Source organism: Urocitellus parryii, chromosome 1, assembly GCF_045843805.1.
Source record: "Urocitellus parryii isolate mUroPar1 chromosome 1, mUroPar1.hap1, whole genome shotgun sequence".
Lineage (NCBI taxonomy): Eukaryota > Metazoa > Chordata > Mammalia > Rodentia > Sciuridae > Urocitellus > Urocitellus parryii.
The window spans coordinates 196540049-196565154 of NC_135531.1; the positions used below are offsets into that span (position 1 = coordinate 196540049).

At 32.1% G+C, this 25106-nt stretch overlaps 1 protein-coding gene across 1 annotated transcript in view; it reads right to left on the minus strand.

Annotated features, from left to right (window-relative positions):
* Lrp1b (LDL receptor related protein 1B) overlaps positions 1-25106 on the minus strand; it is a 1492917-nt gene that overhangs the window by 166666 nt on the left and 1301145 nt on the right. The window contains exons 63-66 of the mRNA XM_077794359.1: positions 22575-22668; positions 15538-15654; positions 15305-15424; positions 13776-13895 (exon numbers count right to left, since the gene is read on the minus strand). Coding sequence (XP_077650485.1) covers positions 13776-13895; positions 15305-15424; positions 15538-15654; positions 22575-22668 — 451 coding nt within the window. The remainder of the gene's footprint in view (positions 1-13775; positions 13896-15304; positions 15425-15537; positions 15655-22574; positions 22669-25106) is intronic.

Here is a 25106-nt window from a genome sequence, read left to right on the forward strand (position 1 = left end):
TTATTTGGAAATTATATGTTATATTTCTAAATAGAACATATTGAACAAGTAGTAGAAAGTGAAGTCAAAGATAGTTAGAATAAAATTAAAAATAAAACAAATTTATTTTTATGCATATGTATATATGTGCATAAAATGTCTAATCTATGTGAGATGCTGATAAACAAATGTTTAGGTAGAAATTTATGGAAAGAAACATTATATGTACTAGAATAAAATGGTTTCATGTCAGTGACTTCACTTTACATAATAATAAATTAGAACAAGTAATTCCAAAGAAGGAAGAAAAGAGAATGAAAAGATGAGGAATAGTCTACAAGGAAATATTTGCAAAATATTTACCTAAACCAAGAACATATAATTTACATTGTTGAATTACACACACACACACACACACACACACACACAGAGTAAATTTTTAAAAATGGGAAAATTACTGGAACAGATATTTTTCCACAAGAATATGTAGACAGATAATTAGCATATGTAATGATGTTTACTTACCATTAGTCACTAATGAAATACAAATTAAATTTACAATGAGATATTACTATATACCTATTAGAACAGCAAAAATTTTAAAGTACCAAACATTGGCAAGAATATGGAGAAAACTGAATTCTTTATTATACAAGAGGTACAACCTCTTTGGAACAAATTTGTTATTTTTTTGAAATTTAAAACATAGTTATCACATGGTACAGACTGTACTCCTAAAGAAGGAGTTTATACATACAAAGACCAATGCATAAAGGCTCACTGCAGCTTAATTTGTAATTTTCTGAAACTGGAATCAACCAAAAAGTTCATGAATTGGTGAATGGACAAAAAATAATGTGGTATACCCATACAATAGAACCCTTGTCAGCAATATGAAAAATTGAATGTTCGATATAGCCATCAACATTAATTTAAAAATTATCAAATTAAGTGAAATAGGCCAGACAATATGAACTCAAGTTATAGAAATCTAGTTTTATAAGTTAACACAGAGTAATCTATAATTATTGAAAGCAGTTCAAGTGGTTGCCTGTTAAGAACTTATATAGGAGTTGGAAGGATAGAAATTTCTAGAGGTAAAAAATATGTTCTAGGGGTAACAAGTATGTTCTTGATTAAGTGATAGTTTCATGGGTTCCATTTATACTTGTTAAAACTTATCAAATTGTGCATTTTACATATTTACAATTTACTATATATCAATTATACCTCAGAAAAACTGTGGCACAAATAAACAGGACTCAGAAATACAGTGCATCTACATAATTGTGTTTGTAAAATTTTGCAAAAACTATATAAAATTTGTTGAGTCATTTGTCCTGTAACATTTATTATTGGATATATCTTATGTCATATACTTTTTTATTAATTCTTATTATGTATTACCTTTAGCCCTATCTTGAAAAGAAATGCAAGATTTCATAGAACCATTCTATAATTTTATAAAATTTTATACTATATAGTTAAATATTTTGTGGCCTTTCCTCTCGCTCTCTCTCTCACTCTCTTTTATTTATTCTTTCCAGGTATACATGACGGTAGGGTGTATTGTTCTGTATTATACATACATAGAATAATCTAACTTGTTACAATTAGAAATGCATCATTGTGGTTGTATATGATGGAACTCTATTCATATATAAGGATAGAAAAGATATGTCTGATGCATTCTACTGTCTTTTCTATTCCCAACTCCCCTCCTTTCCTTCATTCCCCTGTGTCTAGTCTAATGAACGTCTACCTTCCCCTCTCTTGTTGTGGGTTAGTGTCCACATATCAGAGAGAACATTCTACCTTTGGGTTTTTTGGAGGGGTACTGGCTTATTTCACTTAGCCTGATACTTTCCAGTTCCATCCACTTACAAGCAAATGACATAATTTCATCCTTCTTTATGGCTGAGTAACATTCCATTGTGTGTATATACCACATTTTCTTCATCAATTCATTTGTTGTAGGGTAGATACCTAGTTTGGTTAACCCTGGTACTTGGAATTGAATTCAGGGGAGCTTTTTCACTGAACTGTATTCCTAGTCCTTTTAATTTTTTTTCTTTTTTGAAATAAGATTCATCAAGTTGCTGAGGCTACCCTCAAACTTTGATTCTCCTGCCTCCGTTTCCTGAATTGCTAGGATTACAGGTGTGTACCAATGTATCCCACTCATTATCCATTACAAGATGAATAACTGGGTGTTTTAGCCCATAGAAATTCTAATTATTGGGCAAACAGGTACTCATACAAGGGACAAAAGATATTTCTTGAGGATCTACTATGTGCTATACATTCATATAAATCTCTCTCATCAGCTTTCTAAGACAAAGTGCATTACAACCATTTACAAATGAAGAAATAATAGCGATAAGAAAAAATTCTACCTAACTAGTAAGTGTTTTGATAAAGAATAAAGCTCTGTTGTAGATAACTTCAGAGTTTAGAAATACTTCATGAACCTCCCTAATGTTCTGACACAGCACATTTGCCTTCCTGCAAGTGAAGAGGCACATCTCCTCCAATAGGCTTGACAGAATGTTAGTGATTCTGCACCTTATAATTTAAGTCAATTTTGCACACTAATCAAGACCACACTGTTGAAGTGATTGGTGGGGGAAGTGATTACATAAAAATAAAACAATAAAGAAAACATAAAAATACAAAAAAGGAAACTAGAGTTCCAACATGGATATAAGAGACAAATACCCATTTGGCTGAACCAACTAAAATATGTACCGTCTTTTATTTTCTTTCCTTCACTCATTCCTTAAATATTTATTTGCGACAGATTCTGTATTAGGTACTACATAATATATTAGGAAGTAGAAGATATATAGAATTCATCTCTGGAACTTGTCATGTGATAAGGGAGACAATAAACTTCATTAGATCACAAGATACAAATACATAAATATATGATTTGGCAGAATCTATAGAAAATCTCTGAAATTTGAAGAGGGAGTCATATAAGTAGGCCAGGAATCAATAGTGTGAGCACCTGTTTTATTTGCTTCAAAACAAATGAAGGCTTATATCAATAGAGAATGCTGTCATAATCAGCATGTTATCTGACCAAAAGTCGAGAATTCCTTCCAGTAGAGCATAACCAAAGCGCAGAAATTTGGAAGGTTTCAAGGCAGATATACAAAGGTGAATGTAGGATGGAAAATATAACTCTTGTGCCTGGAGAAAAGTGGTGAAGGAATTTAGTTTGAGACCTTTGAAATGAGACATTTTTTTTTCACAAACATTAGCGTTAGGTAATTCACAATTTTGGTTCAAAAGAACAAAAAGAAGAAATCAGCCCTAATTTATAGAATGAGGAATTTATTTATATTCAAAGGAGTGTTCTTTGTTTATTCAGATTGGTTATGGGAAATGTAGCTTCACTTTAACCTGATGATATTGAAGACCCTTTCCACACTAAAATTCATTGAACTTTAAAACAATTTATGCATTGTAGATGGCACTGAGTGGAGTAGACATTTTCAGTCCTTTCTTTTATTGTAACTTAGAAATGCATTCCATGTTAATTCAACAACATTGTTAGTGAACACTTTCCATCTGTCAGTAAGATGCTGAAAATTACTGAGTCATAGCACAGTGCCAAAAAATGAAACTAAGTGGATGGATAATTTTGCACTATCAAGAAGCAGTAAATTCCAGCTGTGAAAATTGAATGGTACAAAAATAGCCCTGGAATTTAAGTTTGGCACTACCACCCCCTCACCCCACACCAATAGCTTCTGGATGTTAGTCATAACCTTTTGCCAATGAAGTCACATGTAATTACTTTGGGCTTAATTATTCTAAACTAGAATTTTTTAGCATGTTAATTTCTTGCATTTGTTTCAGTGCCAACAAATAAAGCATTTGGTGCCAAAACTTAACTGCATCTTCCAAAAAAAAAAAAAAAAAGATATGGACAATTCAATCTCACTGGTCAATTACCAAGTTCCATAATATGAGAAAAAGTAAAAGAAATGCTTTCTTATTATTAAACCTTTCAAAAAATTGGAACAAGGCACAGCGTTAATAAACTTTCCTCAGAATGGTAAGGTTTTTGGAAGTAGGTTAAGAGTAATATCAGGATGAAGATACATTCAAATATTCTATTCTCAGTAGCCATTCATATTTTAAACTATTTAGTGATCATTTATTCATCCAATATTGATAAGGCTAATTTACAGTAATAATTCTAGAATTGTTTCTCTCTACTAATAAATCCTTAGTATTGTTTACTATTTATTTAGATTATATGAAACTTTTGAAAAAGAACATTGTTTAGGCAATTGTTTTAAAACCATTATTACAGTCCTTTAATATAAATTTAGAGTTTTAGAAAGGTCTCCATTCCCTAAAAATACTGCTGGTATGTACTTAACACACACACACATACACACACACACACACACACACAAATACACAAATACATACATATATATATATATATATATATATATATATATATATTTAATATATATATATATCCTTAAAGTTTCACCCTGTAGATGGCTGTCCCAGAAGACTAATTGTTTTGAGAATATCTGGAACATGTGCATCACAAAATTCTATACCAGGACTTTTAATTTTAAAGTAAAAAAAAAAATGAGAACTGATTAGATTGAAAGAATTTCTTGAAAAACATCATATGGCATAGATAGTTTGGTCCAGTCAGAATTCTATAAAAAATTTTCAAGTCAAAAAAAAATACAGATTTTAAAAACAAGAAAAAAGTATGTGGATTAATTTACAGCCTTATCAAGTTTTGAAGGAGACGAATACATTTATATGAACTAACACTACTCATTCTTTAAAATAAATTATATGAGTAAACCTATAGAGCGATTGTCAGAAACAGAATGAATGAAGACTCTCATTAACTGTGGAATAGATTTAATCCTGCCTTTATGAAAGTTAATTTTATATGTTATGTTTAAATTTGTCTCTGGATTTATAATATAACTATGGCCTAAATTTATCATACAAAATTCCAAGTGAGCTTTCTTAATTGAACTTTCCCATACTCTTAGGAAATTCATGAACATTTATGAAACATACCCGTGAACAAAAGTTATAGACATTTTAAAAGAAAGACCATTTCTCCAATGTTGCAGTGTCAAAAGATAATATAAACTGAGGCAGTCATAGCATGTTAAAAGAGGAAGGGAACTCCCTCTAGAGTAAGTGTGTTCCTGTCATGGTCCCCATAGAGGAGGACAATGTTTTCCAAGAGTGGCACATGTGATTCAGAATTGCAAGCTGGGGATCCCACACCAGAGAGTTAAACTGTGTGTGAACATCATGCTGGATAACAGAATGGCTGGTGAGAAGTTACGTCCTATTCAATTCTCCTTCATTCTTTCTAGTTGCATCATTATAAAAAGTTTGTTGTGGATAGAGAAGGCTTCTCTAACACTCACTAATAACTCTGAACTTTAAAATGTCAGTGTAAAAATAAAAATGTTCCAAAATGAGATTTAATAACAAATTTGCTCATTGTACTTGATTTTTTTACCTTTAGGGCAAACTACTAGATTTCCTTTTCAGATCACAATCACTGGTGTGTTCTTGCAGGGAGGGGAATTTTATAGCTGACTTGTTTAGAATTTCCCACTGATGAATAGTAATAAGAGAAAGCAGAGTGAACTTCAGTTGGTTTATTATTGCTTTCAAAATACCTACATGCAATATATCCTTATATTGCCATTCTTACTCTTGCTTACTCACCATGATTTACAAGTATTATGATTTTTAAAAAAAAAAATTTAAATTTGCATTTTTCTTGACATTTTATTATTCCATTTATGTAAGGATCATGTTTATCTGTTTCTCTTCAAACTATTGCAGATCAAGGAAGTGTTTTGAGAATAACGGTTAAGAATATGGGCATGGGGCCAAATCTCATGGATTCAAATACTTGCTCATTCTCCACTTGAATGACAATAACAAATGTATTTACAGTTCCTGAGTCTTACATCTCAACCTATAAAATAGGGATACTAACAGTTTACCTCTCATAAGTTTATTGTGAAGATTAAATGATATAATCCACATAATGTACTTCGCACGATGCCCGTTTATTTGTTTTTTGTGCTAGGGATTGAACACAGGGGTGCTTTACTACTGTGCCACATCCCCAGTCCTTTTTATGTTTTATTTTGAAAGAGAGTCTTGATCAGTTGCTGGGGCTGGCTTTGAACTCATGTCAGCCTCCTGACATGATGTTTTTCAAACGATTATTTATACCTATTATTGAAATACTTTAAATTCCATAACATTAACATAAATGGGTTACTTAGTATTTCCACATGTGTTTATAGATTTCTCCAAAAAATGAATATCATAAAGATAATAAGATTAATCAAATATGTAAAGTATTTAAGGGAAATGGAAAATATAAACAGGGCTCAATGTTGTAGAATGGAGCGATGGTGTCTAAGAAATTTAAAGTTCCTGGTGTTTTCCTCTGTTTAGGAAGAAAAAACATTGACTTAAGGTCTCTTGAAGTATAAGTATGTGAATAGTTTTTCAATTCTTTATTTATAATACTGGATTTAAAAATATATATTCCCAATGTTAATTTTTAAAAATGTTGGAAAACTAAACTCCAATTATTTTTCCAGGCATTCTAGAAAAGGACATGGTATATCCTAAATTAGTACAGGTACACTTTTGCATATATCATATGTTAGTAACTCTCAAATTTCTTCACTTTGACTCAATTAAATATCCTTTCCTCATTCAATTGTCACTATCCTTCCTGACTCAACTGAATTATCAGAATGGAAAGTTGGTAAAGTGATTTATGATTAGTGAAAATAGTTTCCTATACTTGCATGATTCTTGATAATTAACCAATGGGGTTTTTTTTTCTGATTACTGTTTAGTTATCAGTTTTCTGGTCTTGAACATTACAAAGACCACACAAACGAACTGGGAAGTAATTTCAAAGACTCCTCTTGGAGCAGCAGTCACAATCAGACTGGGTATATGCCAATTCCAGCAACTGAATGATCTTCCTCAGAAGTTCTAGAATGTGTATTCACCAAGCAGTACCATATGTATCACCTATGGACATTTTAAAGAAACCATAGAAATGTCTAAAAAGGTATGTAACTTCCTGATATAGAGGCAAGATTGTTAACTGATACAACTGCATGATTTGATGAAACACAACTTTGATTAATTAGAATTAGATAACATTGTGGATAGTCTCATTACATCTTGTTTTGGGGATTCAGAAGCTAATTATGAATAAGATATAAACAAATTCCATATTTGATTTAAAATATTTAATCTAATAAGAATGTACAAATAAAGATTGTAAAGCCATACAATACTATTAAATCATATAAGAAGTTATTCCCACTATAATTTACTTGATAATAAAAGAATTGGATTAAAGTTCAGATATGTCTTCAAAAAATTCAAACAGGTTATGTATTATTACAGGGGTGACAGCTCATTTAATCAAAATTGTGTGAAAAGAATTTATGATCTAAACACAAGTTCCCAGATTTCTGATATGGAAATTTGACTGTCTGCCACTCAAATTTAAATATAAATTATTAAAACACTAAATTCCTGAATAATTAATTTTAATAAGCTATAATAAATTAATAACCATTTACTTTAATTTTATATTGGCATTCCAACAAATGATTGCTAAAATACTATTGTAGATATACAGATATTATGTAACTATTAATTCAGAATTAATATTAATCAATGAACTTAAATAACAGATTTGATCACCCTAGGAAAATATAGTTCACATAATTCACAGGCTATCAAAAAGATACTTTGGAAAATGTACTAGAATAATATGAACTTTAACAAATAATATCATTTTATATTTCTTCTGGCTTTTCTTAAATATAGGTCAAAATCTAGTATCTATACCAAAAAGGAATATGTATATACTTGGTGTATGTGGTCATCTTAGGATATAGAACCAATAAGAAAACAATATGGATAGTGTTATAGTTTAGATATGAAATCTTGAACATTACAAAGACCCAAAACTCCTGTGTTTCTGCAGAAATATTCAGAGGTGAAATGATTGGATTGTGAGAGCTGTAACCTAATCAGTTCATCTTAGTTTGAAGGGACTGACTAGGTGATATTGGTAGGCAGGTGGGCATGGTTGGAGGAGGTGGGTCACTGGGGACATTCCCTGGAAGGTTCTCTCTGCCTGTGGCTCTTCTCCCTCCTCACGCTTTCTCTGTGCTTTCTTGCTGCTATGTCTTAATCAGCTACCCTCTGCCATGTCTTTGAACCATGATGCCTCACCTTGGACCCAGAGTAATAGAGTTGGCCACCTATAGACTAAGACCTCTGAAACCATCAAGTGCAAACGAACTTTTGCTTCTCCAACTTATTCTTGTCAGGCATTTAGGTTACAGTGAGGCGAAAGCTGACTGAAACAGATAATATGATTCACAGGAGTGATAAACCTCACTTCACAGAAAGATCTGTTTTCTATTTCTCTGACTCCTAAATAATACTTTTCATGTCACTTCTACTTTGGGTCAAAAGAGATTCCCCATGGAAAATTTTGTAGATAGTTTTTCAATATGCAGATATTTGGAGAAACAAGAATGTTAATTATAAGGTTAAAATTTTAGATCACATTAAGAATAAACACGAATTTACTCATATATCCAAAATTGAGAAAGAAGTGGCAGATTTACCTCAAAGTAAATCCTACATCATTTCTTCCATTGTGTTTTCACACGGTCACTGAACATATGGTGACTTCAACATTAAAAATCTAGCCCAGTATACATGCATCCTAGGCAATAAATTTAAGGCTGATTGAACAACAGAATTATTACCTATCTATAAAATATCTGTTAAGTATACAGAGATCACAAAGCCAATACATGATAAAGTTAGAACTTTCTAAAATAATGTTTAATTCTCATTATTATATTAAGTCCTGAAGTATTAATGGATTAAAATGGATAGTTTCTCATAAATGAAACATAACAAATTGATTTTAACTGATAAGCACAAATCTAACTTTCTTTTAATAGGATTTTTAAAAATCAAGCTTTCCACACTACACATAGATAGTGCTGAATAAAGACAATATAATCCTTCATTCTAATTATTTTTTTTTCACTAGCATGCAACTTAATCACACAAGCATGGCATTAGGCAAAATTGAATAACATCTGAGAATACAAATGGTAGAATATTCTCCATGGAAATCTCAGCCCAAAGGATACATGAGTAGACTCTTATATACCAAAAATTTATAAATCAAAACAAAGATAACTAGTGTTTTTCCAAAAGTAGGCCTAGGAGGAAAATGTTTTAAATTTCTACATTTCTTGCTCATTTCTTTTCTGTTCTTTTCCCATAAAGTGTCAGATTCTTATTTGTTTCACATACTACTTTGAATCTCCAGCTAGATATGTGTGTGTGTGTGTGTGTGTGTGTGTGTGAGAGAGAGAGAGAGAGAAGTGTGTATGTGTGTGTGTGTGTGTGTGTGTGTGTGTGTGTGTCTGTCTGTCTGTCTAGAGAATCAAATAAACTTGGCAAAGTTTGAGAAGGGAGTATGACAAAGATAAAGTTTTTCAAAGAAAAATATAACAGAATGTTAAATTTCTGATTCAATGTCTTTTTGAAATTTCAACTGCTTCAACCAGCTTTCTTATTAAATCAAATTGGGTTCTTTGTGAAATCAATTTTAATCCCTAGTGAACAAAAAGCTATTTCCTCTCATGGCTTTTACTATGGATATATCCAGAGACTAGAATATTTGGCATGCCTCCAGACTCATTGTGTGGGCTCCTTGTTAGTTTTGTGCAAAAAAATTAAATCTCACCATTTTCTTATGTTGTTAAGAGGAAAAAATAAATAAAAGACATCAACAAATAATAAGACATCAACAAATAATTGCACATCCTTTTGGTGGAGACAGAAATAAAAGCATGAAAGCTAAAAAAAAAGTGTTGTATTCAACTTAGACTAGTTAATAATTCACATATAGGCCATTCATTTTTTTGTATGAAAACTAGAAGGAAATTTCCTGGTTCCATTCATACTGCCAGGCAATCCTTGAAAGACTCTATTGGAACCAAAATATTTCAACGTAAGTGTTGCTTTACTCTCCTTCTCTCACACACACACAAATACAATCACACAAAGAAACATCACTGAAAGAAAAAGGAGAAAATATTACATTTTGCAGAGCAAACAGTGAGAAAAAAGCATAATGTCAAAAATTTTACCATGAAATGTAGCAAGATAATACTGTAAAATATATTAGTGAATTAACAGCAGCTTACTTGCATATAGAAAGTAATTTCTTCACATTATTGTTTTTTAGAAAAAAATGAAATAATTCATTCTTATTATTACTACTTAAAAAATATAGAAAGATCTTTCTTTTAAAGGAGCAATGATGGTGTGCACACACATATCATATATTTAAAGGAACAACAAGAGCCATATAATCATTTTTAAAAGTTGCAAAATTAGATTATCAACCACACAAACTCCAGTGGCACTTACATACCAAGTAATATGTCCAAAGCTGGGCTGAGAGATAACGATTCTTTAGGATGTTATTAAGTGCATTTTCAAATCAATACAATCAAACATAATGACACATAAATATAACTACTGGTGCTGATAAATAAGAAGGAAGCTCTAGGTGAATTTCTAGAGTGCTATACTGTACAGGTTTATAGGGAATCACGCTCTAAATTTGCACTGGACTACAAAAGTAAGGAAGGAAACTAAAATGAAAATGGATTGCAAATCGAGGTTTTTCAATAGAGAAGAGACTAATCATTCAACAGACACTTAACACAAGTCTAATCTATACACTGCTGGGACCTGAGAATATGGATCAAACACATTGAAATAGCAAAACACATTGCATTTTCTAGAGAAGCTCCTCACAAAGAAGCACATATGACTGTCTCAAACAATAAGACCTTCGAATGGTAGAGTTAACCTTTAAAACATATATCTATTTCTCATTCAATGAAAGCCTCAAAGAAAAAGCATCCAAATCCCATGGTGTAGTTATAGAATTTGCATAAATATGTGACATATTTATTTTTATTAAAAAAAGAGGTGGTTTCTTATCCTCTTTATATATTAGGATTATTTGACTATGACAGGATAGAAAGGGAAGGTAGGAGGAGAGATAAAGGGAAGTTAGATAACAGGTACCAAAATACAGTTAGATAGAAGTAATAAGTTCTAGCAGTCTACAACACAGTGGGTGCCTAGTGTTCAAAATTGCATTTTATGAATAACTAGAAGAGAGACACTTGAAGTGTTCAAATACGATGTACTTATGAAAGTGTTAATCATCCTGATTTGATCAGTATGTATTCTATGCATGTATTGAAATATTACACAGTACCTTATTAATGTGTACAATCATTCCATATTAATCCAAAATTGAAAAGAAGTTGAGTGCAGTGGTGCATATCAGTAATCCCAGCAACTTGGGAGACTGAGACAGTAGAATAGCTAAGTTCAAGGATAGCCTAGAAATTTAGGGGGACCCCATCTCAAAATTAAAAAGGGGGTTGGGTGGGAAAAGTAGCTTTAAAAAAATGGCTGATTGCACATAATTTAGGAGATAGATATGTTAACTTTCCTTATTTGGTCATTGGGCACTGTGTATGAATATTTAATTATCACCCTGCATCCCACAAATTTATACAATTAAAATAATAGTCGGATATGGTGGCACACCCCTGTAGTCCCAAAAACCATGGCAGGAGGATTACAAGTTCAAGGATAACCTCAGCAACTTGGCGAGGCCCTAAGCACCTTAGTGAGATCCTGTCTCAAGATAAAAATATATATATAAATAAAGTTTTAAAGGGCTGAGCATGTGATTCAATGATTAAGTACCCTGGGTACAATTCCCAATACTGAAAATAATAAAAAAAAACTAAAAATAGAAAATGAGGAATGTGAAATGCCATGCTAAAATATGACATAAAGAAGTTTCATGAAATTAACTTAGCATTTACCAACCATGAAATTTTATCGTGAGTTTATGACTAATCAAATAGCAGCACTTCTGCCCCGCCTGCCTCTGTGAATATATATGTGTGTGTATTCTGGTCTCAAAATTATACCAGTATTTGTGACTGGTAGAGTCCCATATAATGACATTATTAAAAGTACCTAAATATATTTTTTCTCTTTATATAGGAAGAATGAGGTATATTTATTCTTATGTCCACAAGAGGTTCAAAGCAGATGTGTCAGTGTCAAACAACCCTAGATTCAGGGCCAAGTTTACCACATGGTAGCTGTGGTACTTTGGGCAAGTTACCTAAAGCTCCAGTGCTTCATTCACTTTTTTATGAGTAAAATAAAGATAATAAAGAGAAAAGAGAGATAATCATGTAAAGTCTGTAACATTTCCTGGCCTATACAACAACTAAGTATTCAGCATTACCATTAATTAAGATGATGGATCAAAATTGATTTCAGCAATATAAGCTAACAAAAATAGTTAAATCATACCAAAGTGAGGAGGATAAAATATACAAAATAGCATTTCAGCCAAAAAAGTTATTCGAAATTAATGTCATTATTCCACTTTTCCATGATAAACAAAAATGTAAAAGACAACAAGACAACCCAGCCAGTAACGTAAACCAACCTACTAAAATCCTTAATAATTATTATAGAAAAACTGGTGATGATATGCAATTTCAGTGTTTGTGAATTAAATGTGAAGATCAATTACACAGAATGGTAAATGGCAATTTTATAATACTGTCATAAGTTATAAGGATTACATATTCCAAAGACACAATTATACTAAAGGCAGAATTAGGAAAACAACTTAGAGACATGTTATTATTGCCAGTGATTACATATGTAGCTTATAAGTGTTATTCAACATAAATGGAATTTTAGAGCACCTAAAGCTTTTCATTATTTCCAGTTCCGCCATAAAAATTAAATGAGAATAGTGTGGAAATCAAGCAAATGCATTTATACAATTTTGACCATGCAGCCAGAAAGTTCTGTGTTTAATTTGGACAAATTTTGTCTTTTCTAATAAATTACTGGACTAAATACATTCTCATCTCTAAAAATGAGAAGTTGGCACATTTTCCTATAAAATAAACTCCAGTAAGTTTTAATAAATATTGATTAAATGAGTTACACATAGGAACTACTCATTTCAATTTCATTCTTGACACTTTCAAAATGGAATAAAATGCATTCAACAAAACTATGTGATCTCCATTTCTGGCAATGTTAATTCAGAAATATTGTAAGTAAAATATTTTTTATGAAACTGTTGATGTTTGAAAAATAAATGCCATCTTAAGTAATCACTTCCATTAAAACATGCTTAAAGCTTTTCTTCCTTTGTCTTCACTATGTTTAAAAATGAAGAATAACAATCAATGAATCAATGGGGAATTAATGGATTTAAGCAGAGAAATGAATTCTAGAATCATTTGAAAATGTCATTTTCTTGTTCTAGTCACTAAATTTTAATATCATGTCCACACTTGAGTATAGGAAGATGAGAGTCTTACCTCACTTTTTAAATTTGACTGTTACAAGTAGTTTTGAGTTATACTAAAAAATACTTATTCGTCTTACTCCTCTCTACTTTCTAAAACAGCTAAGTTGTTATATCACTAGGAGAGAAAATTTTCTCATGGAAGACCTTAGTCTCTTTGAATTATGTTCACATTTGTTTTGCTGTGACCATGTCAGATGCTGACACAAATACAAATAGGTGAGGTATGTCTTCACAAAACACTCACCACAGTTGGCTTCATCTGATGCATCTGCACAGTCCGGATCCTCATCACAAACCCACAGCTTGGAAATGCAGTGTTTGGTAGTTTTACATTGGAAATAGTCAGGAGAACAGCTGTTTTCAGCTTAAGAAAAGAAACATCTATTAACATGTAGCTTTGAAGAAGAAGAGACTATTTTTTTATATAAAAAACAATTACACCAATGTTTAAGGCAATTTATCAAAAATATATTATCTATTCATTAGTCATGTTCTGAAAGTGATGGAAGTCAACTTTCAAATACCTATGTGTTTCTAATATTCTTTCTAGTACAAAAAAAGGAAAAACATATTTCTGCAATGATACATTGATTAAAAATCAGAATTTTCAATAAAACATTTGATTAGATGTTTGTAAAAATTAATTTGAAAAAATCAAGAATTTAGGTTTTTCAAAATATTTTTCCATATTAATTTAATAATTTATATTTATTTATGAACTTAATTCATTGAAAAGAAACAAACTGGAGGACATTACATGAATGAGCGAACAAAAATCATGAAATTCAATCAAAGTCTCCAGAAGTTGTGTTGAGTTTTGAAGGAAGTGGTGAACATCCGATTTAGACTATAAACTGCATCACAAATCCTACTCAGTTTAATGGTTCAGCTTCCAGAATGGCTAACCATAAAGAACTTGTACTGACTTTATTCTGAATGCACCATCTTAATCAAATTGCTGGATGACTGCACATTATTCACTGATAAAAGTTTTAGAGGAATAATATAAAACTTCTGCAAGACAGAAATGTTGACAGTAGTTTGGTTGAAAACCTAAAACCTGACAGGTGCTCTATCCCTTAGATCCTGTGTGTGTATGTGTGTGTGTGTGTGTGTGTGTGTGTGTGTATGCAAGTGCATGCCTGTTTACATGCATCTCTGCATTTGTTGTAAACTCTTTGCCTTCCATTTAAAGTAGTTTGATTTTTTGGATGAAGGTGGAAATAAATAGTGAACAGAATAAAATATATTTTTATCATAATTCTTTCAAATAACCTGTTAAGATTTATTAAATGGAACATTTATGTACATATTTTTAAAAGGAATTTTCTTAGCTTATTTTGCTTAGATATTATATATTTTATCATAGATTCAATACATGTTTCATGGAATCTTGAACTAAAATGGAGTTAATTTCAAGTATCCAAATCAACAGAAGAAAATTACCTGTATCTATTTAACATGGGCAATAAAAATGCAATGCTGTTTTTGATGCTTCACTTCAGGATGATGTAGATGAGAGATGTCATTCATTTCTCTCTGAATCTCCAGGTATATTTTAAAGTAAAGATCACCATGTTTTAATTTTCTCTACAATTTTTGATTACAGCATCATAAATAACCCATCCCATAGGCACCTAGTAACAACTATTTGAACATAATCACTGTCTTATTTTTCTACACTATATGATTTTATGATGAATAATAATTTTTAGACCAATTTCTGTTGGGAGTCAAAAGTAAGGCAAGAATGAACAATCGGTGTCAACTTACGACAGTCTCTTTCGTCTTCCTCATCACCACAGTCATCCTGCCCATTACATCTAAGGTTGATTGGGATGCATTTCTGGTTCTTAGTGCACTTGAACTGACCTGACAAGCAGACATGTGTGTCTAAAACAGAGAGAATAAAAAATCTGACCTGAGATCTATGTCTGAATTTAAATCAGCACATACATAATCTGTTAGGAATGAGGTTTTCGTTCTGTAGGAATATTATAACCTACCACAGTTGAGTTCATCAGAATTGTCTCCACAGTCATTTTCTCCATCGCAGATGAAAGCGGGCAGAGCACAGAGTCCAGTTCCACACTGAAACCGGCCTGGCTGACATTTAAATTCAGCTAAGATAGAAAACATACAGGTATTACAGAATGACAATATTAGCTCATGACTTTTTAAACAGAGCTTTTCTGACATTAAAAGTATTCTTGTTCATTGCTGGTGGGACTGCAAATTGGTGCAGCCAATTTGGAAAGCAGTATGGAGATTTCTTGGAAAGCTGGGAATGGAACCACCATTCGACCCAGCTATTCCCCTTCTCGGTCTATTCCCTAAAGCCCTAACAAGAGCATGCTACAGGGACACTGCTACATCGATGTTCATAGCAGCTCAATTCACGATAGCAAGACTGTGGAACCAGCCTAGATGCCCTTCAATAGATGAATGGATAAAAAAAATGTGGCATTTATATACTATGGAGTATTACTCTGCATTAAAAAATGACAAAATCATAGAATTTGGAGGGAAATGGATGGCATTAGAGCAGATTATGCTAAGTGAAGCTAGTCAATCTTTAAAAAACAAATTCCAAATGACTCCTTTGATATAAGGAGAGTGAACAAGGTCAGGGTAGGGACGAAGAGCTTGAGAAGAAGATTTACATTAAACAGGGATGAGAGGTGGGAGGGAAAGGGAGTGAGAAGGGAAAGTGCATGGAAATGGAAGGCGATCCTCAGGGTTATAAAAAATGTCATATAAGAGGAAAGGAGGGGTAAGACAAGATAATACAAATGGAAGAAATGATTTACAGTAGAAGGGGTAGAGAGAGAAAAGGGGAGGGGAGGGGAGGCGAGGGGAGGGGAGGGGGGTTAGTAGAGAATAGGACAGACAGCAGAATACATCAGACACTAGAAAGGCAATATGTCAATCAATGGAAGGGAAACTGATGTGATACAGCAATTTGTATACGGGGTAAAAGCGGGAGTTCATAATCCATGTGAATCAACCATGTAATATGATGTATTAAGAACTATGTAATGTTATGAACGACCAATAAAAAAAAAAATAAAAAAATAAATAAAAAAAAAAAAAAGTATTTTGTTACATTATTATGTTAAACATGTCCTGGAGCACAGTGTGAATTTCTCACATCTAGAGAGCTGTTAGCTTCAGATATACAGCTAAGAAATGCACTCAGATGGCTTCCAGATTACATTTCATAAACTAACTTAAGAAGGAGGAGCTAACAACATATAAATATAAAAAACCGTATTTAAAAAATCACATAAATAATTCTTCATTTCAATGAAGTGGTATTGAGAGGTTAAGTTGGAGAGTAATATTTACTGAAACTAAAAAAAACTTATTGGATATCACTTTTAAAAAATTCAGTGTTTTTTGTTCACTTTCTCACCCATGGTTTGCCCATTATATGCATATCTGTCCTCAATAGTTTTTCTCTAGCTCTGCTTAAAGCAAATTTTCTGAACCTGTTACATTTAAATACATTTATTGATATTCATCCTTATAGTATTATTTTGTATGAGGACAGAATCTGATATACAGCAAATATTTCTTACATGTCAAGCAAATATTATTCTAATAAACAACTTCCAAATGACAATGCATGTTCTTTTGCTATATTCTTAATTTTATGTAAATAATAACAATAATATTAATAACAATAATAGGATCTACTGAGAATCTATTCTGTATCATGCTAGACCTTATCACATTCAGTTATTTATTTAATGGCACTATAACTTTCTCACTTTGACATCACTATGGCCATTTGACTAATGAAAAAGCTTCCTGGATATTTTTTGTTTTTACTAGTGTATAACTATACATATTCCTAGAGTTTATTTTGACATAAACATACCAGCATGAAAATAATTCTATAATTCCACATTGGTCCCCAGTACTTTCTCTTTTTATCCCCCCTAATCTCCTCCCTCTTTTCTGCTGGTAATATATATGTATGTACTATGTATACATATACATACACACACACACTACATATCTACATATGTGTGTATATGTATATACATATGTATATACACACAGAGACACACACACACATATATATATGTGTGTGTGTGTGTGTGTGTGTGTGTGTGAAGACACAAAGTATCAAACAACTTAAACATTTAGTGTGATCAGTTAACACATTTTACAGATTGGAATCAAATAACTTCCAATTCTTTAGAACTCTCTTCTATGGAAGGAAAGCGTGTGCGCGCACACACACACACAGACACACAGACACACACACACACACATCAGTGCTTTATAGATATACATAAAGGCAAAATTTGCTATTGTATATTTTTATATGAGCATAGAATAATTTGGTCAATTCCATTCCATGATTCCACTACTTTCCCATCCCTCCTCTTTCCCCATCAATTCTATTCTTCTACTCAACTTATTTTCCTTCTATTTTTATGAGATTTCCCTCCCTTTCCCTTCATTTTGGTCCAACTCCACATATGAGAAAAAACATTTGACCTTTGACTTTTTTCAGTTGAACTTATTTCAATTAGCATGATGTTGTTCATTTCTATCCATTGACAAGAAATGCTATAATTTCATTCTTCTTTAGGGCTGAGTAAAATTACTTTGTGTATATATGCCACATTTTCTTTATCCATTCCTCTGTTGATGGTTTCATAAGAGGCACATCAATGATTACAGCAACATTTCCTGGATACTAATAGTCCGCTCAAGGATGCACAACTTATAAATCCAAACTAGAACTCAGAATATATGATCGGACTCTGAAGTCTTCTAAAAAATGTTATTTACAATGAAACACTTACTTTTTGACTAATGATTCTAATGTCTGTTACTGATCATTGACTGTGACATTAATAACACTCTATTAGTTCAAATCAGTGAATTAAAACTAATAAATGACATTTTAAAATTTCTTTGGGAAATAAACTCTGCTTTTATAATTAGAGCATTGACTAAGAATTTAAACATTTTAAAACATAACTGAAAATATGTGCTTTCCTTCCAAAGAAGAGAGTTCTAAAGAATTGAAAGTTATTTGATTCCAATCTGTAAAACGTGTTAACTAATCACTCTAAATGTTTAAGCTGTTTGATATTTTGTGTTTTCATAGTTTGAAAATATGCATTTCTAAATTTGCTGTTACTGTATATAAAATTTTCTTTAATATTTATTTACTGTCAAAACAACCTTCTCATCAAGGGGGTTGTAACTATGAAATGAACAGCTGAGAAATAACTGAGAAGCCCATCTGACCCTCATATTTCTCAGTGGAATGATGCTTTCTGTACTAGAGTATCATAGGGAATGTAATTACAAACTTATGATGTCTGGGAATTCTTGATGCATCACTCTTAACTACATTATATAAATATCATTATGTAAATTTGCAAGTACGTGACTCTCAGATTAAGCTTTACTGTCTTCTCAGGTGAAGTTATAGGTATTATCAGGGACTCTTAACATCTACATAGTTTGATGATGCAGCTACTCAAAAAAATGAAATATAAATACTCCACAGACTCATATATGCCATTTTTCACTTCACTTCACCATGGCTCTCAAAGTGTTATACCAATGGATGTTCAAAGATGTTGAACCATCAACTATAAGTCAAAATTATTTGCTGAAGACCACAGAGATAATGCCATCAATGAAATGTGAAGGATGGTTAGGAGAAAACATACGGGAAAATCTTCATGACACTGGACTAGACAATTTTTTTTTTCAAATTTAATGCCAAAAGCATGGGCAACAAAAGCAAGATATACACAAGAGGTTTCGTCAAAGTAAAATGGTTCTTTACAACAAAGGAAACAACTAGAAGAGTAGACGGTTTATGGTATGGGAGAAATGACCCAAAAATAAATATCTGAAAAAGGAGTTACCATCCCAAATATGAGAAAAGTGGGTCAATATGAAAAACAAATTACGGACTCAAAAAATGCTCTACAGGCTTAAACAATTCTAAATAGAAAAGAATAAAATAGCCAAAAGTTTCAATATCACCATTCCTCCAAAAAATAAAAATGAAAATATCACCTCACATATATTAGAATGGGTGATATTAAAAAAATAAATAAATAAACTACCATATGATTCAGCAATTTCACTACTGGGTATACATATACAAAGAAAAATAATGAAATCAGGATATGAAAAACATATCTGAATTCCAATATTCATTGAAGCATTATTCATGGCAGCAATATCATGGAATCAATAAAGGTTCCATCAGTATTTAAATGGATAAAGAAAAAATGGCATATAAAAGCAATAGAATAGTATTCGACCTTGATAAGGAATGAATTTTTTTCCTGTGTCACAACTTGCATAAATTTGGAGAACATAATATTAAGTGAAATAAAAACAAGGAACAGAAATACAAACATTATATGATCTCATTTATGTGAGGAATCTGAAAAAAAAAATCTAACAGAGAGTAAAATGATCATTAAGTGAGCTGGGAATTTGGAGGATTGAGGAGATATTAGTCAAAAAGGAAAAGTCAGGAGGAATAACATTGAGACATTGTACATCATAATGACTATGGTTACTAACAATATATTATATGCTTGAAAAATATTAATAATAGATTTCCCATGTTAACATAACAGAAAAAAATGGTAGCTATGTGTCGGGAGCTACAAATAAATTACTGCTCTGAACTCCATAGCCTAGGACAGCTTGACTGCCACAGGTGGGAATCTTTCCATGTGCAGGTGTAGAAAGACATGCCCATTTGCAGGTGGCCATTGTTAGTGGGATCTATTCCATGCCTGGCATAGAATTTATGAGTTCAATCACTTTGAATTTAGATGCCTGCTAACCTTGGGTGAAAGAAATACCAGTGCACCCTGGTAGCCTTGAGGTGCCAGCTTCCTGAAGGAGGAAGAATTACTATATAAGTGACAAGGCCCCCACCAGGCCAATTTTCCAAAGCCTCTTTCCTCTTGTTTATCTTAAAGAACCCTTCCATTGGAATTTCTCTGATGTGTTTCCCTACAAAATAAAGGTTGGTAGGCTTTCTCTCTTTGTTAAGGATCAGACCCATCAGGTCTTTTCCATCCATCAAGCCCCTACTTAAACTATTTTGAGTTTTTGTTTTTATTTCTTAATACAATACTACTTCTTCAGACTTTTATTTCCAGCTGGCCCACACCTCTGAATGATTACTTATTTCCCTCCCTGAGCAGGATGTGGTAAACTATGTAAGGTGATACACATGTTTAATGACTTGATTTAGCCATTCTACAATGTATATACGTATAAAAACACATCAAATAAAATAAATACAATTTTTACTTATCAACTAAAAAATAAAGCATGTAAATATCAGTACTTGATTGGGATAAGGATCATACATAGAAAATTTCAGATACAAATGTCTGTACCCCTCTGCCAAAAGACATTAAAGTATTTGATTATCATATATCTAAAGGTGCGTAAATGCTAGAAACTCATTATATTAAATCTCTAGTTAAAATTATGACTGCATTGTTCTCTCTTTTTAAACAAACACTGAATTAAAAAGTAAATTTTTTGTATCAATATGGCTCCAGTATGAAATTTGAGTCAACGTCTATAGTTTAGGAATTGCAAACATTTTAAAGAAAGACAATTGCATGCTATTGGCTTTGTTGCAGGTCAGGATATATTCTTAGAAAATAATGCACCTTGGCAGTGAAGGTTGTAATGTTAATACAATGCCTAAATTAACATGCTTAATCTTGGAATTTCTATAAACCACAGTAAGTTGTATTTACATTCTTTTCTATACATAGGGAAGTTTATTGTAGAGAACAAAATAACTTTCTTTAATATATAAACCAAAATGTTTTCCAATTCCTTTGATAGTCTCTTTAATTCAGTAATTTTTTTAAAGAAAGAATAATGCAGGCATGTTTTTTTTTTACCTGTTTTATACAATTACTATTCTGTATAGGTTGTCAATTAGAGTGAAAATAAAAACTATTTTTTTAAAAAATAGAGAGCTGTGAATCATTCAAAAACAGAAAGATTACAGTAGAAAGACTTTTATAACTTATTTTCCTTCTCATTGAGTTTATTAAATATTGCTTTCAAAAATAGAAATGAACTATGTGAAAAAATTTCCATTGTGTGTTAGACTTGGTAGTGACCAGTAGCGGAACATGGCTCATGCAAGTAATTTTCTAGAAAACTTAAATTTGAAACAGCTCTATAATTAGGCAGTGGAAAAAGTTCTACAGCTGAAAGTAGCAGTGCTATGCCAGAACACTCTCTTTCTTCCATACAATCCTAGGATCTTGAACTCAATTGTCAAGGCCAAATCAAGGCAACCATCCATTGGGATATTGAGGGAATTATCAGGATTGACTACCAGCATCTTCAACTTGACAGGACAATATTGGAGTGACCTATGGAGTGAACTGCAAAAGGCTATTAAGGAAAAGTCTGCTGATTGTCCATTACCACCTAAGTTATCTACGATGGCTTAAACCGTAGAATCTAACCATGCCCTGAAGACATAATTGGTAGTTACTTTACAGCAATTTAATAAATTGCCTAACAGCAAACAAAATCTGACTTTCAAGTATTTTCAGGATTTTAATACTGAGCAAAAAGTTAAAAAAATTCTAATTAGGATCCCATTCTATCCCTAAAAAGGAAAGTTTCATTCACTGTAAAACATTCTAAAAAAAAATTCCCATTTTTGCTTCCAAACTGGGAACATATTAAGTTAAAGATCAATTGCTACATGAAACAATGCAAATTTTCAACAAATAACCAGATTTAGGCAAAAGAAAAAAAAACATACAAATTGTTGACTATGTCATTCTAACATTCTAAATGTGACAGTTATTAGAATCATACCAAAACATTACAACTTTTTTTGTTATATCTAAAAGATTGTCATATAAAACCATTTTATTTCAATTTTAAGAACCAATTAGAAAATACTTAAAATATACTTTCAATTTTCCAGGTGTGTGTGTAAAAGGAACTCTGAATTCTAAATTCAAACATTTGTCAATATACTCACGACAGTCATCAGGTTCATCAGATCCATCACCACAGTCGTCCACAGTGTCACATTTCCACCAGAATGGAATGCATTTATCAGTTTTGCAACGAAACTTAAAAAAAAAAAATGAAGAAAATGTTGAAGAATCCAATGTGTCTATTAAGGGTATCTCATGAGTGTAGTACACCTTGTCTACCCACTCTCTTGCTGCAGATGTGAATGTTGGTAGTCAGAGAACCTTCTGCAACAGTAAATAAATGCTCAACAAATAGCAAAATGATCTGCCACGAAAGTACATTGCTCAAGAAAACCCATTCAAACTCTGCACACAGACACTTCACTCACTGTGTTCCACAACAGCCCAGTTGAGCAGATGCTAAAGAGACCCTGTGGCCCCACAACCTAAAATATTTACGAACTAGACCTTTACAGAAAATTTGCCAAACACCAAATAGGGCAAAAAGGATCAGGAATATCAGGAAGAGACAGCACATGGAATTAATTTAGTTAATCTGAATTAATTTAATTGAATTGTGTTTCATTAAAAATTTGGGTAATTCTGTTAACATCTTCTGTTCCTGTGTTCTTTAGCCTCTGAAGAAGGAGCTGAGGATTATCTGGAGGTTCCTTTCCAACTCTGTTGTGCTGTGGTTCCAGGAAAGTTCCTGAACATAGAATGTTGGTATTTGCTCCACATAAATATTAAGAATGCTTCTTTAAGACAGTAGAGGTTGATAGTTATTTTCAGCTTTTAAATAACTTTCTGTGTCTGACCTAACATCCTCCCAACTACTACGTAAAAGCCTCTGTATATGCTCTTTTCTTTTATAATATTTTTTTGTTCTTTTTAGATATAAATGACAGTAGAGTGTATTTTGACATATTATACATACATGTACTTATAACTTATTCTAATTAGGATCTCATCCTTGCAGTTGTACCTGATGTGGAGTTTCACTGGTGGTGTGTTCATGTATGAACTTAGGAAAGTTATGTCTGATTTATTCTACTGTCTTTCCTATTCCCATTCCCCTCCCTTCCCTTCATTCTCCTTTCCACATAATAAGGGTGGGGAGGGAAGAATAAAAGCTTGGTAGTATTGTTAATTTTAACAGACCTGAACTATTAAGAATTCTAAAGCTAAGAATGCTGTAAGATAACCTCTTGTGACCTACAGAAGAACTCTCAGCTCTGCTGGAGTCTGCCTACCCTAAGGCCTCCCACCAACATATTTGGTAAATGCATCTGTTTGATTTGTGACTTTCTTTTATTCACTGACTGTAACAGTTCATGTAACCACTTCCAAAGTGGAGCATTTTATTCAGGGTAACATGAAAACATGTTCCTGGGCCTTTGTCATTCACATTTGACTCAGAATAAGCTATCTCATTTCCTCTGGGGCAGAAGCTAAGTTTGCATCAAAAGTTGCATACTATTTTCATAAAGAAGGCCATCTGAACCCAAATTCATTCACTGAGCCAATGTAAAATACTACCATTCCTATAAAATTCACTAGTGGCCAATTGTATATAGTAACCAAAAAAATCCAATTTATTCCTTAGTGATCTCTGACCCAAAATCAATTTCTTTCTTAGCAACATTCAAGCAGGAAAATCTAAAGATAATCATACTTCTGTACAGACAATCATGTATGTGAAGTAGTTATAATTAAACAACTCATTTAAAATTGTTAAAACCAAGCAAGAAATTAATTTTAGTCAATTTATTCTTGTATCATTAAGTGATTTCCCTTCTTCATTTCAATAACAATTCAGCGAAAAGCATGCATTATAATATTCGTCTGGCACTGAAAACATTAGTTTGATAATTTTCTAAAAGTTATTAATTTTCTTTTTGAAGTGTTTATGCTGTAATTCCCACACAAGTGAAGAGCTGGCATTTATCTTAGCATGTTATATAGAACAAAAATTTGCAATAGAAAACTGTAACCTTGGTTCCATTATCAGTGATAAAAATGGATTACCAATCCAAGAGTTTGTTCATTTAAAATACTGCTATTTTCTTCAAGTGAGAGAGAATTTGATGTTAGCTTTTGCTGTAACAGTCTGGACGGCAAGGAAGTTATTCAGGATACAATTACATTAAACATAAGAGTGGATTTTTCTTCCAGTAGCAAGGCGGAAGGAATAGAGCACAATGAATCCAAGGAGAGATCTGACTATTCAACTGATTTTCTCATATTTGCTTAGCCTGTGGTCATGTCTGTTGTGGTTTTTCATAAATTACCAGAGGGAAAAAATTACCTTTATAGATAGTGACTGTCTGGGGATATGAGGCTGAATCTGAAAGCAATTGCCCTGAACATTAAATATTTCCAGTCATTACAGTATATCAAAGCACATTAGTAAGAGGATTTCAGGTCTCCTGTGCATCTTTAAAGCATTCCCAATCAAGATTGGAAAAATATCTAAACAATGTCATTTTAAAATTTATTAAATATGCCTGAGTTAAACAAATGCCAACTATTAGAAATATAGATGACATGATTATTGCTCCCCATTTCATTTTTAATAAGTACATAAAATGGTT